This window comes from Suncus etruscus, chromosome 15 (genome assembly GCF_024139225.1).
Source record: "Suncus etruscus isolate mSunEtr1 chromosome 15, mSunEtr1.pri.cur, whole genome shotgun sequence".
Taxonomy (NCBI): domain Eukaryota; kingdom Metazoa; phylum Chordata; class Mammalia; order Eulipotyphla; family Soricidae; genus Suncus; species Suncus etruscus.
The window spans coordinates 24,983,184-24,999,954 of NC_064862.1; the positions used below are offsets into that span (position 1 = coordinate 24,983,184).

The 16,771-nt window shown below is 47.9% G+C and overlaps 4 protein-coding genes and 2 pseudogenes across 5 annotated transcripts in view; 5 read left to right on the plus strand and 1 right to left on the minus strand.

Moving 5' to 3' along the window:
- The window catches only part of LOC126029762 (pre-mRNA-splicing factor 38A-like), a 248,947-nt pseudogene that overhangs the window by 9,809 nt on the left and 222,367 nt on the right, over window positions 1–16,771 (minus strand).
- LOC126031300 (transcription initiation factor TFIID subunit 6-like) overlaps window positions 1–16,771 on the plus strand; it is a 174,270-nt gene that overhangs the window by 1,011 nt on the left and 156,488 nt on the right. The window contains 2 exon segments of the mRNA XM_049789592.1: window positions 240–419; window positions 421–1,868. Of these exon segments, the coding sequence (XP_049645549.1) occupies window positions 240–419; window positions 421–1,868 (1,628 nt within the window).
- LOC126030666 (DNA-directed RNA polymerase II subunit RPB4-like) lies at window positions 8,242–8,654 on the plus strand. The gene is given in 2 exon segments (XM_049788887.1): window positions 8,242–8,407; window positions 8,410–8,654. Coding segments are annotated over 2 exon segments (411 nt in total).
- Window positions 8,864–9,295, plus strand: LOC126031301 (protein BUD31 homolog; annotated as a pseudogene).
- On the plus strand, window positions 12,012–12,934 carry LOC126030631 (pre-mRNA-splicing factor 38A-like). Its single transcript, XM_049788855.1, is given in 2 exon segments — window positions 12,012–12,576; window positions 12,579–12,934. Coding segments are annotated over 2 exon segments (921 nt in total).
- LOC126030578 (transcription initiation factor TFIID subunit 6-like) lies at window positions 14,716–16,686 on the plus strand. 2 transcript variants are annotated; one of them, XM_049788797.1, is made up of 2 exons: window positions 14,716–14,841; window positions 14,872–16,686. In XM_049788797.1, the coding sequence occupies exons 1-2, from the start codon at window positions 14,716–14,718 to the stop codon at window positions 16,684–16,686; spliced, it is 1,941 nt and encodes a 646-aa protein (XP_049644754.1). The 2 variants fall into 2 exon arrangements, with proteins under 2 accessions (XP_049644754.1, XP_049644753.1); XM_049788796.1 differs by having other exon boundaries at window positions 14,716–16,686.

A 16,771-nucleotide genomic window follows, 5' to 3' on the forward strand; every position in this document is an offset into this window, starting at 1 on the left:
TAATGTCCTCCTTCCTTCTCCATCCAGCAACCATCGTTAATTATTATTTAATTATATAGTAATTATTTAATTCTACAATTATAATCATTATTATTTTTGGTTTCGGGGTTACAACTGGTGGAGCTCAAGGGCTACTCCTGGCTCTTCTCTCAGAAATTGCTCCAAGCTCAGATATACATATATATGAAATTTCTTAAACTCTTCATTATCCTTTCAATATATTTACGTCCCATTTGAAGAGAAAAACATCAATCATTGACCAGCTCAGTAACACGGTGCTGCCATCTGAGTCCATGAAGGTGGTGGCGGAGTCCATGGGCATCAACCAGATCCCAGAGAATGCATGCCAGCTGCTGACAGAGGAGGTCAGCTACCACATCAAAGAGATCGCCCAGGAGGCCCTGAAGTTCATGCAGATGGGGGAAGCGGAGGAAGTTGACCACTGGCGACATGGACTATGCCTTCAAGTTGAAGAATGTGGAGCCCCTGTATGGATTCCAGGACCAGGAGTTCATTCCCTTCCACTCCGCCTCTGGTGGGGGCCAGGAGCTCTACTTCTATGAGGACAAGGAGGTGGATCTGAGTGACATTATCAACACCCCTCTGCACAGAGTGCCCCTGGACGTCTGCCTCAAGGCGCACTGGTTGAGCATTGAAGGCTGTCAGCCCGCCATTCCCGAGAACCCACCTCCAGCTCCTAAGGAGCAGCAGAAGGTTAAGGCCATGCAACCTTTGAACTCAGCCAAGCCGGGCCAGGAGGATGATGGCTTCCTGAAAGGAAAAGGGGTTGCCCTGGCAGCTAGCAAGGGGAAGAAGCAGAAGGTGCCGGCCTTCCTGGATGGCACCCCCTTTCGGCTCAAGCCCCGCAGTATCCATGAACTATCAGTGGAGCAGCAACTCTACTACAGGGCAATCACTGAGGCCTGTTTAGGCTCCTCTGAAGCCAAGAGAGTGCAAGCTCTCCAGAGCATCGCCACAGACCCTGGGCTATCCCAGATGCTGCCCTGGTTCAGCACCTTCATCTCGGAGGGGGTCCGTGTGAACATGGTGCAGAACAACCTAGCCCTGCTCATCTACCTGATGTGCATGGTCAAGGCGCTCATGGACAACCCAACACTGTACCTGGAGAAATATGCGCACGAGCTACTCCCAGCTGTGTTGACATGCACCGTTAGCAAACAGCTGTGTCTGCGGCCAGATGTGGACAACCACTGGGCACTGCGTGATTTTGCTGCCCGCCTGGTGGCCCAGATCTGCAAGCACTTCAGCACAACCACCAACAATATCCAGGCCCGCATCACCAAGATCTTCGCCGAGAGTTGCATGGATGAGAAGACCCCATGGACCATGCGCTATGGCTCCATTGCAGGCTTGGCTGAGCTGGGACATGATGTCATCAAGTCCCTGATCCTGCCATGGCTACAGCAGGAGGGTGAGCGGATCCAAGCCGTGCTTGATTGCCCAGCGCTCAGCCACATGGACCGCATAGGTGCCGAACACGTGCAGAACCTGCTGCTGAAACATTGTGCCCCGGTCCTAGCCAAGATGCGACTGCCACCTGACAATCAGGACACCTACCACACCGAGTTCGGATCCCTGGGAGCTGTCCTCTGCTCACATGTGGTGAAAGCACGGGCCCAGGCCATGCTGCAGGCCCAGCAAGTCCACAAGGCCACACTGACCATCACGCAGCCGCAGCCCACACTCACCCCCTCACAGGCCCCACAGTCTGTTCCTCACACTCCTGGTTTGCTCAAGGAGCCTGGTTCTGTCCTGATGCCTATGCAGACCCTGGTGTCTTCACGATCCCCTGCCCCACCACAGCCATCCCCTCCTCCCACCAAGTTCCTGATAAAGTCGTCATCCTCCTCCAACAGTGCCTCATCCACCCAGCAGGTCCTGTCCCTCAGCACCTCGGTGCCTAGCTCCAGCTCCACCACTATGTCCCGAATCACCACCACAGTCCCCAGCATGCAGCCCAGGGTCAAGGTAGTCTCCACTACTCCCAAAGCGCCCACAACCACCTTAACCTCTGGGCCTGGCAGTGTCCAGAAGTACATCGTGGTCTCATTTCCCCCAACTGGAAAAAGCAAAGTTCGGCCCACCTCAAACCTGTCTCCGCTGGGGGGTAGCAACCTCTGTGGGAAGAAACAAGAGGCTGGGGAGAAACCCCCAATACACCTTGGGACCCCAAAGGACAATGGCTCTTAGACCCTGGGGGCCAGCTTTCAGCTTTCTGCCAAATGCACCTTGAAATGAGGGTAAGAGACGGATGGCAGAATTACCTTCCTTTTTTTTTTTTTGGCCACACCCAGCAGTGCTCAGGGGTTACTCCTGGCTATCTGCTCAGAAATAGCTCCTGGCAAGCACGGGGAACATATGGGACGCCAGGATTCGAACCAACCACCTTAGATCCTGGGATCAGCTGCTTGCAAGGCAAACGCTGCTGTGCTATCTCTCCGGCCCCAGAATTACTTTCTTTTAGACAATTACAGCTTGTTTCTCTGTATTAAAACGTTTGAGATTTAATACTAGCTCTTTCTGCTGCAAGGCCACCAGGGTTCCATGTGTGTTTTGGTCCTTGCTTGTATTTTTTTGTTGTTGTTCTTGTTTTTAATTTGTCGGGATTTTTGGATTTTTTTTCTTTTTTTCTTCTATTCTTCTAAATTGATATTTATAATCTCTAGAAGGATTCCTCCCAGCATGTTTTTCTTTCTCTTTCTTTTCTTATTCTCACGGAACCTCCGAAATTGAATCATTTTGTTCTCCCTCATAACTTGAGGGGAAAAAGAAATGCTACCAAGAACAACCAGTCATAAGAACATAGAGTGGAAATAAAAAAATTATCAGACTTAAGCAACAAACCCAGTCAACAACACCAGCATCAATACCCAATTGATTTTCAGCACCTGTAAATACCCAATCTACCACAAGCTATACACAAAGAAGACCTTTTACTCTAGCAGTTTATGGGACAAAGGTCAGAGGTCTGGGATACATGCTGGGAACAGAGGTGGAGGGAGGTCAACACTGGTAATGGGAATGGTCCTAATTCTTTGTCACTATTTACCTTAAATACGACTGTGAAAGACTTGTCATTCACTTTGATCGTAATTAAAATTATTTAACAATATCTTTTGACTTTTTAGTACTAGCTGTTTCTGCTGTTAGGTCCCCAGATTCCTACCCTACCTGTTCCTTATTGAAAACCAGGTCTTTGGGAAAACTCTAGTCTTATCACAGTTCTGTTAGACCTCAGGCCTCAGGCAGCTCCTGGCAAGGGTGGGTAGAACTATTTGCATTTGACCAAGGTACCCTTTGTCTGAGTTTCAGGGAAAGATGAGGAAACTTTGTGCCACGAGTTAGTTGATTTTCCCCAGCACAGAAGGGTTGAGAAGGGAGTGCCAGGCTGCCAGGAGGTCATCTAGAAACTAGACCCCAATCCAGCCACATGCCTTCTCAAGTCAAGTTGAGGCTCAGCTTGGGTATGGAGCATGGACCAGTCACACCAGAGACCTTGAGTAATGTATGTTCTTAGCAAGGAGTGGGATGTAGGGGAAGTTGCATCTTATGGCCCCGGGACCCACTCTTCCCCAATGTTGTGGAGATATAAGGAGCAAGCATCAGGCAGCTGGTGGAGGGGGCTGTGGCGTCCTCATGCCTGTGCATTTGATTTCCATTTGCCTCCAAGGGACCCCTGGATTAGCACTGCCTGTGAAGAGGAACTTATTTTCTCTCATCAACTCTCTACCCTAACCCAGGTCCTGGCCCCCACCCCCAGGGTCCCAGTTAATGACTGAATGAGAAAAATCTGTGTTGGACATTGTAGAACGTGCTCAGTGCACCTTGATGCAAGAGAATGACAAGAAAGAGGAGGTGGGGCGGGAGCGGGCTCGAAAAAGGCATGAAATAAGTATCGAGCTCCTGGATGAGCAGCTTCTCAATCAAGGTTGAACTTCTAGTGGATGTTTCTGTGCCTAGAGATGGAAGTGTTCACAGCAGGTGGGAGCAGGTGAGGCTGGGGGTAGGGGCTAGAAAGGAACCTCCATTTACAAAAGCCTGGGCACCTTCTGGCAAGAAGAGAGGAGTCAGGGTGCAGAGGTATTTTCTGGGCCTTCTCTGGCCAGGCCACATTTGTCTGAATGACCTTGAATTTCCAGCAGCTATGGGACAATGAAGCAGACTGCTTTTCAGAACCCAACACCCAGCCAGGTACTGGCCCTCTGGCTTGGTGACACCCAAATTCTGCTAGCAGACTTCACAATCATCAGGTTATACATGGGGGTGAAAGGCTCTTTGATATTTGGGGTGCTTCAACCAATGGCAAGAGGCATTGTGCTGTTCTTGAGAATCATTCTTTCTGCACAATAAAAAAATAATAAACACGGGGCCCAGAGTTATACTACAGTGGCTAAGACATTTGTCTTGCATGAGGCTAACTTGGACTTGATTCCCAACATCCCATATGGTCCCCCAAGTCTGCCAGCAGTAATTTCTGAGTCCAGAGCCAGAAATACCTTGAGCACTGCTGGGTATGTCCACTAAACCAAAACCAACGCACAAACCAAAACCAAAAAACAAAACCAACAAACAACCAAAATCAATCCTTAGTTGGCAATCTTATGTAGACATGGAGCTTATAAACTCCCATATGATCCAACTATACAACTCCTAGGAGTCAATTCAGAGTGCAGTGCCAGGAGTAACCTCAGAGCACTGTTGAATGTGGACACAAAACCAAACCAAGGCTGTCCAGTGAACAAAGACATCTACTTTGGTGTCATTTATGTTTATAAATCCTTAACCATTGCAGACATTGAACTATTTAAACAGTGCCCAGTACTTGGATTGCCAGCACCAGCTTTTCTACCTGACTCAGTGCTTGTGGCACAGGGGTAACTTTGGTTGAACCATTTTAAGACTCTGAATCGGCAGAGATGGAAGCTGGCTTATCAAGTTTCCTCCACTTGTGCCTCCGGGATTAATTGAATCCCAGCCCTGCATTTGGAATTCCTTCTGTGTATTCTGCATGATCAACGTGACTGGTCCTTCTCGAGGGGGAAAAGTCTAAAGTCAAAAAAAGCCGAAAAGCAAGATGGCTTGGGGGTAATTGAACACAATTCGGTTGAGTTCGATCAGAACCTGAGAAAAGCTGAAATAGAGTCTCTCAAGGGAAAGAGGAAGGTGGAGTACCTCTGGCCCATCTTTTGGGTCCACCACCAGAAAACATGCTATTTATTTGACCTCTTCTACAAGAAGAAAGCCATCAGCAGAAAGATGTACAAGTTCTGCCTCCAAGAAGGCAATGGGGACAAGAATCTCATTGCCAAAAGGAAGAAACAAGGCTATGAGAACCATGAGTCTTCATCCAGACTCATGACACCAACTTCAGCACCAACTGCATTTGTCATGTTCCCAAGAGCAAGCTGGAAGTGGGCTGAACCATCGAGTGCAAGCACTGTGGCTGCTGGGGCTGCTATTTTTGAGATCCCCCCACCAATCCTACCCCCATCTCCCTGGACTTGAAGTTGGCCTTTTCTACTGATACCTCTCTGTGTTCAGTGCTACTCCCAGAGCAGGGGCCAAGGCTTTTACTGGGGAGGGTTCAGAATCTCAGAATTGATTGTGGTTGTAGCAATAAGCCCAATAAACCCTGCCCAAAGAAGCTCATCATTACCCAGATTGGCATCCTTTGTGTATCAATTGTTCAAGATGATCGTTTTCTAATTTTCAACCACCATGTATCTCTGGGGGACTAAGAAATCCATAATGGGATAATTTAGAGCTTAACCAATAAATGCACATTTTCTTCCTCCCTGGCAGTCCCTTCTTCACACCCTCATTTACCTCTCCTCACTCTGGTATATCACCTGCTTTTATTTGGGGGGGGGGTCACACCTGGTGATGCTCAGGGATTACTCCTGGCTATGCAGTCAGAGATCGCTCCTGGCTTTGGGGACCATACAGGACTCCTAGAGAATCAAACCGAGGTCCATCATAGGCTAGTGTGTTCTAGGCAGATTCCTTTCTGCTTGCACCACTGCTCCACCCCAAATATATCATCTTCTTTTAAAAATAAAACAAAAACTCATGGTAAAAAAAAAATAGAAGCCAACCTGCCCACAAGGCCCACACTTTTTTGGGGGTGCAGGGGACCATATGGAATGCTAGTGGGGAAACATATCATACTCGGTAGGCATCATGTCTTTTTGTCCCCACCTCCATTGGCTGGCTTTTGTTTTAAAGCAGCAACATTGAAAACTTGATCACCACCCACATCAGAACTCACAATCCACTCTGTGAGACCCACCCTGCCTTGCCCTGTCCCTGCCTAACAGTCACCTGCAGCTCACCAACCTGGTCTGGAGGAGACTTGGGTTTCATGTTAGGGAGTCATTGGCAGCTGTCAGTCTATCTAAGAACTCAAGTGAGCCTTTCTGCTGAATGCTCCAGTGCCATGGAGGAAGTTTTGTCTCCTCAATTAACTGGAATTGATTGTCATAAAACACTCACACCTCCATTTCTAAACAAATATGAGCCTTCAATCTGCTCTCCAAGGTCAGAACGTTCCAGGAATGCTCCATCAGTGTTCCATCTTGCTTGGAGCAAAGCGCTAATGTGAGGATCTGCAGCTGTTTTGAACTCTAGGTTCAAGTGCCTAGATTGGGATTTGAGATCCTCCAAAGCCACCTTTCTAGATTCCTTTTTATTGTGTGTGTGTGTGTGTGTGTCACACCTGGTGGTACTAAAAAGTTACTCCTGGCTCTATGCTCAGAAATCTCTTCAGGCAATTTCAGGGGACCATATCAGATGATGGGGTTTGAACCGCAGTCTTCCTGCATGCAAGGCAAACATCCTACCTCCATGCTATATCTCCAGTTCCACATGTTTAGATTCTTTTTTTTTTTTTTTTGTGGTTTTTGGGTCACACCCGGCAGTGCTCAGTGGTTACTCCTGGCTCCATGCTCAGAAATTGCTCCTGACAGGCACGGGGGACCATATGGGACGCTGGGATTCAAACCAATGACCTCTTGCATGAAAGGCAAACGCCTTACCTCCATGCTATCTCTCCAGCCCCCTTTTTTTTTGTGTGTGTGTGTGTGTTTAAATTCTTAATGGTGCTCGTGTTATAGAAAAAAACCAGGTGGCAATGTGTGATGTGTCTGTCCTGGATCTCAGAAAAACACCAAGCTGTTCCTGAAGTTCCTCTCTGAGCACTTGCTATTTAAGACCCTTTCAAGAGTGCTTTTCTCCCATGCAGAAAGGTCTCAGAAAATCTTCAAGGATCAAGATATTACTCAGGTTTTTTGTGTGTGTGTCACCCCCAGGGCTCAGAGGTTCCTTTTGGCTCTGTGCTCAGAAATCCCTCCTGACAAACTGGGAGAATCCTATGGGAAGCCAGGGGTCCAATCCAGGTTGGCCATGGGCAAGGCAAGTGCTCTACCTACCGCCTATGACATCCTGGTAGCCCCCCAGGTTCATGGAGGAACAAACACAGGAAAAGAACCTTTTGGGAATCAGAAAATTCCAGGGAGCTTGGCAGTACCCTTGGAGATTCAATTCCTAAAGACCAGTGGAGGAACAATGCTTTCTCCCCTCTGAGCCCAAAGGCTCCAGTTGAACAACTTCTTGGGACATCCTGGCATTGAGAGGACTTTGCTTCTTTCACAAGCCCAGGTTGGCTATTGACCTAGGGTCTCAATGCACCTGACCTTCCATCTAAGACACTGGTCATCACTTCGGAGTGTCAACTGTAGGGGAGAATTGAGAACTTCACTAGAACCTCCACAGTCACAACTGGTCCCATGATAGGGAGTCTCATGGAGGAACTGAGGTGGTAGTTAGGCTGGGGAAGGGCCTGCCAGGCATTGGAGACCAGGTCATGCTAGCTCTGGCATGGGATCCCCAGTAGGGAGGAGTCCTTGCTTTCAAGGCAGCTCTAGTTGGGTTGGGCGTTACAGCACCATCTCTGGCACTTGCCACCTTTTTGTTTGGGGATCACACCTGGCAGTGCTCAGGTGTGAATTCCTGTCTCTGCCCTTGGAGGCTGTGTTCAAGAGTGGGTGGGTGGGTGAATTCCACAGAGAATACCCACTTACTGCTCCTAAGACCTATTTAATCTCAGCATTGCTCTTGGGCTTCCTTCCATCTGTTTCCTGCAGAATCCCCATGACTGTTTGGAACCCCTGCTCTGGTGCTTCAGAAGGAACGTGAAAGCGTTCTGCTTGCCCTTGCCTTACAATGGCACCTGGTGGTGCTGGCCATGTAGAAGATACTTCCCATCTCATCGTTCCCAAAGAGTTTGAAACAGCAGAGACTCTTCTCAATTCAGAAGTTCAGATGCTTTTGGAGCATTGGAAGCAGCAGATGGAGAGTGCTTAGGTTGAACAAGAAAATCCTGAGGTCTTCTAAAAACTTTCACCTATACAGGCCATTTCAGTCATTTCAAAAATAGAGAGAACATTGCCAGTATTCGTAGCTTATTGCTACAGAAAAGGCTTCATAATTTTGAGTTGGCATGTTTAGCCAACATTTGCCCAGAAACAGCTGAGGAGGCCAAGGCTCTAATCCCAAGCCTTGAGGGGCGGTTTGAAGAGGAGAAGCTACAGCAGATTCTTGATGCCATCCGGACTAGACACAGCTTCCAGTATTAAACACCAGCTATCACTGGTGCTAAGGGAATCATCGTTCCTATTGGAACTCCCAGGCCCTAGTATCTGGCCCAGCTTGGACAGAAATCTGATTGCAGAAGACACCCAATTTCTTCCACTTGTGCCTCCGAGGACTCATTAAATCCAAGCCCTACTCTTGGAATTCTGTGTTTTCTGCATGATTGAGGTGACTGGTGCTTCTCAAGGGGGAAATGCCTAAAGTCAAAAGAAGCATAAAAGGACCCCCAGTTGACTGGGGGGTAATTGAATCCAATTTGGGTGAGTTGGATCAGAAGATAAGTAAAACTGAAACAGTGTTTTGAGGGAAAGAGGAAGGTGGAGTTTCTCTGGCCCATCTTTTTGGTCAAACACCAGAAAACACACTTCGTGTTCGACCTCTTCTACAAGCAGAAAGCCATCAGCAGAGAGATGTACAAATTCTGCATCCAAGAAGGCTATGTGGAGAAGAACCTTATTGCTATATGGAAGAAACAAGGCTACAAGAACCTCTGCTGCCTCTGCGACATCCAGACCCATGACACCAACTTTGGCACCAACTGCATTTCCATGTCCCTATGAGCAAGCTGAAAGTGAATAGAACCATTGAGTGCAAGCACTGTGACTGCTGGGGCTGTTCTAGTTGAGACACCCCCCCACCGTACCCCTATCTCCTTGGACTTGAACCTGGTCTGTTCTGCAGATACCTCTCAGTGCTACTCCCAGAGCAGGGGCAATGGCTTCTACTGGGGAGACCTCAGAAGTTCCCATGTGGTTGTAGCAATAAACCTGATAAACCCTTCCAAAAGAAGCTCATCACTCCCCAGACTGGCACTCTCTGTGTACCAGTTGTTCAAGATGATCTTTTTCTAATTTTTAACCACCATATATCTCTGGGGGACTAAGAAATTCATGATGGTATGAGCCTGGAGCTTTACTAATCAAAGCAATTTCTCCCCCACCCCTGGCCTGTCCCTTTCTTCGCACCCTTATTTCCTTCTCCCCACTCTGGTATATCACCTGCCTTTTCTTTGTTTGGGGGCCACACATGGTGATGTGCAGGGTTTACTCCTGTCTATGAACTCAGAGATCGCTCCTGGCTTGTTGGACAATATGGAACACTTAGGGAATTAGAGAAACAAGTACAGATGTACCAAACACCTGAGACCAAGTCTCAAGTTCCCCACAGCTACAATTTTGCAGGGGCTGAGGGCGTATGTCAACCTACGACCCCGCCTCAAATTATCCCGAGTCGGGATGGGGAGGTTTTGTACTGTAGCTACAAGACAAGGAACCTGGAGAATCTGCAACTGCACGACCCCCCTAATCACAGACAAGAATACAACTCTTCTTAACCCCTCCCTGAGGGGAATTATACTCCTCAGCCTTCCAAGGGTGTGGAAGTTGGGCCACGACTTGACTTTGGAAAAGATAGGGGAAGTAAGGGCAACTCTGGGGTAACAGATCTTACACTACTACTCACCAATTTCCCTTACATGGCCTTGGTTAACACCTCATGGATCAGGCCTAGAGGGTTATACGGTGGCATAAAATTTTTTTTCTAGAGCAGTGAATCAGAAAGAAAAGTCTTAGAAACTGAAGGTGAAGAGACTGAGCAGCCTTGACATGCCATGACATGCCACCTTTCTCTTTCTTCTCCTCTTCTTCAGATGCTGTTCTAGGAAAAGTTCTTGCAGGGGTGCTAAAACCTAGAAATCTGACCTTAATCTACTTTATAATAGTGCCTTCTCCCCAAATAAAATCAAGAAACAATATCTAAATTTCAGAATTTCACAAGAGAACTAGAAAGCCCAGTTTACCCTTCTGTGAAAATTAAAGATCCCAGGGAGAGTGTGAGAGCATAGCTGTAGGTTGCAGTTTGCCAAGCTCAGCCCCATTGGGGGAATAAGACAGTAAACAAATTCAGCAAGAAAGGTCTCAAGTATGTGTGTGTGTGTGTGTGTGTGTGTGTGTGTGTGGTAACTCTACAGGTGCTTAAGAGATAGTTGTAGGGTGTTCCTTGTTTCAAGTAGTATTGTACTTCATTATTATTGAAGCCTCATCTCCCCATTCTTCCTAGGTAACTAGACCTTACCTGCAAGACCTCGCCCATTCCTGGAAGGTGTCCTGGAAAAGGTAGCTAAAGTTTTGACCAGAGGGGATTAGGGCTATTTTGGTCTTTTGACAGCATGAAGGTCAAAGGGAAGATGGCTGACAGGAGTTAAGTTGCAGGGTTAGCTAAGAATGGCTGAATGCTTAAAAAGTTATGTTATAGGCCACACATGTGGTGGATGTTTCCTGAAGCCTGCCCGTGAGTGAGTTCAATACTGGTTGCTTTCCTGGACCCCAGACCCGCAGGTTGATGGGGGATGAAGCCACGTGGCCATGGCCTAAGAATAAAGGCCTCCATTCTTCTCTATCCAGCAACCATCCCTAATTATTATTTAATTACATAGTCATTATTTAATTCTACAATTATAATTATTATTATTTTTGGTTTCGACGTTACACCTGGTGGAGTTCAAGGGCTACTCCTGGCTCTGCAGTCAGAAATTGCTCCAAGCTCAGGGAACTCTATGGGATACTGGAATCAAACTAGAGTCAGGGCTTGACTACAAACAAAGCAAAAGCCTTATCAATGTGCTATTTCTCTGGCACCTTGTACTTCCTTTAATTAGAGGTCTACACCCCAACCTACAATCCTATCATGGGCCAGTCTACAATTTTGTTCTTCCTCTCATTTCAGAACTAGTTACCAGTGACAGGTAGAGGTCATAAATGCTTTACTTTAATTGGCTAGGTCTGAATGGACACATCTCCAAAGAGGACTTTACAGGAAGTCAACAAGCATTGAGGTGAAGGGAAATATCATAACTTTCTGGGAATGGTCCCCACTTGTTGGTTTACTGGTCTCACCCTAGTCAATATTCATGCTCCACCCTAGTTCCCAGAGACTGGACCCAGTGTTGGGTTACTTGTCTCAGCCTCGTCAATATACATGCTCCGCCCCAGGGTGTGACCTGGAGATGGGACGATTGGACTATCCCCTACTTGGAATTCTGGTGACACCCTAGGGTGGGGCCTCTTTGCCAATAAAAGCAGGGGTCTGAAAAATGCAGAGTCTATTCTTCAGCCTTCCTCCACTGAGCTGCCTTTCTTCTTAGGAGCAGAAAGCTTGGATGGTTGAATTCCTGAGTTGAGTGCTAAATTTGCTTAACCTCTGGTCCATTTTCACTGTGTGGATTATTTCCTGCCTCAACGTTTGCTTCCAGACCTGGATCTAACCTGATCTCCATTTTGGAGCCTGAGGCTTGGCTGCACACCTTCAAGTTGAAGTATTGAGAGGACGAAAGACATCCTAAAATGGCAAACCACACCATGAAGGATGCTCGCAGCATTCATGGCACCAACCCTCAGTACCTGGTGGAGAAGATCATTCGAATGCGAATCTATGAGTCCAGGTACTGCAAAGAAGAGTGCTTTGGGCTCACAGCTCAACAGGTAGTTGATAAAGCCACGGAGTTAAGGTTTGTGGGTGGCATGTCTGGTGGCCACATGAAACCAGCTCCTTTCCTTTGCTTGACTCTGAAGATGCTACAACTCCAACCTGAGAAGGAAATCATTGTGGAGTTGATCCAAAATGAAGACTTCAAGTATGTCCGCCTGTTGGGTGCACTTTACCTCAGGCTGACAGGCACTTCCCTGGATTGTTACAAGTACTTGGAGCCTCTGTACAATGACTACAGAAAAATCAAGAGGCAGAATCGTAATGGGGAGTTGGAACTGATGCATGTCGATGAGTTTATTGAGGAGTTGTTGTACAGTGAGAGGGTTTGTGATGTCCTTCTGCCACATCTCCAGAAACGTTCTTTACTAGAAGAAGCTGAGCAGTTGGAGCCTCGGGTTAGTGCTCTTGAAGACATGGATGATTAGAGTCCAGTGAGGAAGAAGAACATGAGAAGTTGGAAAGAGCTCGATCACCTGATCACTGCCAGAGAAGCTCCCAAGACTTAGGCCAGCCCAGGCATTCTCCCACACTGTGCTATAAAAGTAGGAGCAGATCACCTCCTAGATGGAGTCTCTCTCCCAAGAGCAGTCCCTCCCCTCAACGAACAAGACATGGCAGCAAGAATCCAAGACATCACCCTAGCAGATCCCGACAGAGATGTCTTAGACCTCTCTCCATGTCCCTAGCTCATCATTGTATTCACAGACATAGAAACCACTCAAAGGCTCCTGAAAGATCCAAGAAAAGCCACAAGAAGAGTGGAAGATGGAATGAATAATGGATTCATTTTGGTTTGAGTCCAAATGACTTATGAAGTTAAGGCATTGTTCTATGTGGAAGAATTAAGAACTATTCTTGCAGCTACATTTTTTTTACCAAGTTTTTCACTTGTTTTCTTGAAGTGACAGAGGTGTGGAGGTTATTATTTTGTGGATTTTTAGACACCACCCAGCAATGATCACAGTTTATTAATAGCTCTGCACTCAGGGATCACTCCTGGCTGAGATTAGGGGACCAATGTGATGCCAGGAATTGAACCCAGGCTTGCTTCATGCAAAGAAAGATGACCCTGTATCCCTCTGGTCCGTGGTGCTCATGTATTTTTTGTTGTTTTTGGTTTTTTATTTGTTTATTTATTTTGGTTTTTGAGTCACACAAAGACACTCTCAGGAATTACTCCTGACTCTATGCTCATAAATTGTACTGGCAGTGTTGGGGATGGGGTGGTGGGGAAAAACTCAGCGCCATTGGGGTAATAAGACAGTAAAAATTTCAGCAAGAAAGGTCTCCAGTATATGTGTTTGTGTGTGTGTGTTTGTGTGTGTGTGTGTGTGTGTGTGTGTGTGTGTGTGTGTGTGGTAAATGTACAGGTGCTTAAGAGGTAGTTGTAGGGTGTTCCTTGCTTCAAGTAGTATTGTACTTCATTATTTTTAAAGCCTCATCCCCCCATTCTTCCTAGGTAACTTGACCTTACCTGCAAGACCCTGCCCATTCCTGGAAGGGTTCTTGGAAATGGTAGCTAAGACTACGTGTGTTTCACAGTCAGTCTGACCTGGATTATTTCTTGTGCGACCCGATTAAGACTCGTTCACCAGGGATTGGAGCTATAGTGGTTGGGTGATTTTACAGCTGATCACTTATTTCCTAGACCAGTCTGATTTTACAGTCTCCCTGTAGTAAGCAAAGTACTTGTATCAATTCCACTTATTACTGGACCTGCTTTTTTCTTTTAACCTGAGTTCCTTTCAAGTCTGATTACCAGACCATATTCATAAAGCTATTTGTGATACACCTATTAATATCCTTGGCAGAAAGTAATGATAAGACTGGTATATAATATTGCAGCAACTACAAAAATATTTAAGCATGTCTAATCGTACAATCATACAGAAAGTAGATTTTACTCATTATCCTGGCCTCAATTTATGTGTTCATAGGTAGAAGTCATACTGGACATCAGCAATTCATATCACATAAATTATACCACACCATAAATTTCATGAGAGGTGCAGAATTTTTATTACAGGTTCCATAATAATATATTTCTGTACATATACATATACATATATATGCAATTTCTTAAACTCTTGATTATCCTTTCAATATATTTACGTCCCATTTGAAGAGAAAAACACAAATCATTGATTAAAATCAAATAAATTCAGAGTCTATGGTCTCTTACTCTATTTACAAATATTTCATGTTAAAATTATCACCAGCTCCAGCCTTTGCCATTATTGGGAGTCACATCATGCTGTGCCCTGGGGCTAGTTCCTGACTCCTCCCCCTTGGAGGCTGGGCTCAGGAGTGGGTGGGGGAATTCCTCAGGGAACTCCCACTTCCTGCTTTAGGAACCTATTTAATCCCAGCTCTGCTCTTGGGCTTCCATCTGTTTTCTGCAGGATCTAGGTGACTGGAAACCCAGCGCTGGTGTTTAAGAAGGAAGTTGAAGAATCTCATCGTGGGCCACAGGGTGCCAAGGGCCAACTCAGAGGCACGTTGGAAGCGGATCTCCATCACCCCATAGCACCTTGCAGGACCAGCAGAAGGATGTACAGAATGGCTGAGGCGAAAAGGCTAAAGCTCAGTAACACGGTGCTGCCATCTGAGTCCATGAAGGTGGTGGCGGAGTCCATGGGCATCAACCAGATCCCAGAGAATGCATGCCAGCTGCTGACAGAGGAGGTCAGCCACCACATCAAAGAGATCACCCAGGAGGCCCTGAAGTTCATGCAGATGGGGAAGCGGAGGAAGCTGACCACTGGCGACTTGGACTACGCCTTCAAGTTGAAGAATGTGGAGCCCCTGTATGGATTCCAGGCCCAGGAGTTCATTCCCTTCCACTCCGCCTCTGGTGGGGGCCAGGAGCTCTACTTCTATGAGGACAAGGAGGTGGATCTGAGTGACATTATCAACACCCCTCTGCACAGAGTGCCCCTGGACATCTGCCTCAAGGCGCACTGGTTGAGCATTGAAGGCTGTCAGCCCGCCATTCCCGAGAACCCACCTCCAGCTCCTAAGGAGCAGCAGAAGGTCAAGGCCATGCAACCTCTGAAGTCAGCCAAGCCGGGCCAGGAGAATGAAGGCTTCCTGAAAGGAAAAGGGGCTGCCCTGGCAGCTAGCAAGGGGAAGGAGCAGAAGGTGCCGGCCTTCCTGAAAGGCACCCCTTTTCGTCTCAAGCCCCGCAGTATCCATGAACTCTCAGTGGAGCAGCAACTCTACTACAGGGCAATCACTGAGGCCTGTGTAGGCTCCTGTGAAGCCAAGAGAGTGCAAGCTCTCCAGAGCATCGCCACAGACCCTGGGCTATCCCAGATGCTGCCCTGGTTCAGCACCTTCATCTCGGAGGGGGTCCGTTTGAACGTGGTGCACAACAACCTAGCCCTGCTCATCTACCTGATGCGCATGGTCAAGGCGCTCATGGACAACCCAACACTGTACCTGGAGAAATATGCGCATGAGCTACTCCCAGCTGTGTTGACATGCACCGTTAGCAAACAGCTGTGTCTGCGGCCAGATGTGTACAACCACTGGGCACTGCGTGACTTTGCTGCCCGCCTAGTGGCCCAGATCTGCAAGCACTTTAGCACAACCACCAACAATATCCAGGCCCGCATCACTAAGATCTTCACCGAGAGTTGCGTGGACGAGAAGACCCCCTGGACCACGCGCTATGGCTCCATTGCAGGCTTGGCTGAGCTGGGACATGATGTCATCAAGTCCCTGATCCTGCCACGGCTACAGCAGGAGGGTGAGCGGATCCAAGCCGTGTTTGATGGCCCAGTGCTCAGCCACATGGACCGCATAGGTGCAGAACACGTGCAGAACCTGCTGCTGAAACATTGTGCCCCGGTTCTGGCCAAGCTGCGACAGCCACCTGACAATCAGGACAACTACCACACCGAGTTCGGATCCCTGGGAGCTGTCCTCTGCTCACATGTGGTGAAGGCACGGGCCCAGGCCACGCTGCAGGCCCAGCAAGTCCACAAGGCCACACTGACCATCACGCAGCCGCAGCCCACACTCACCCTCTCACAGGCCCCACAATCTGTTCCTCACACTCCTGGTTTGCTCAAGGTGCCTGGTTCTGTCCTGATGCCTATGCAGACCCTGGTGTCTTCACAATCCTCTGCCCCACCACAACCATCCCCTCCTCCCACCAAGTTCCTGATCAAGTCGTCATCCTCCTCCACCAGCGCCTCATCCACCCAGCAGGTCCTGTCCCTCAGCACCTCGATGCCTGGCTCCAGCTCCACCACCATGTCCCGAATCACCACTACAGTCCCCAGCATGCAGCCCAGGGTCAAGCTGGTCTCCACTACTCCCAAAGCGCCCACAACCACCTTAACCTCTGGGCCTGGCAGTGTCCAGAAGTACATCGTGGTCTCATTTCCCCCAACTGGAAAAAGCAAAGTTCGGCCCACCTCAAACCTGTCTCCGCTGGGGGGTAGCAACCTCTGTGGGAAGAAACAAGAGGCTGGGGAGAAACCCCCAATACACCTTGGGACCCCAAAGGACAATGGCTCTTAGACCCTGGGGCCAGCTTTCAGCTTTCCGCCAAATGCACCTTGAAATGAGGGTAAGAGACAGATGGCAGACTTTCCTTCTTTTTTTT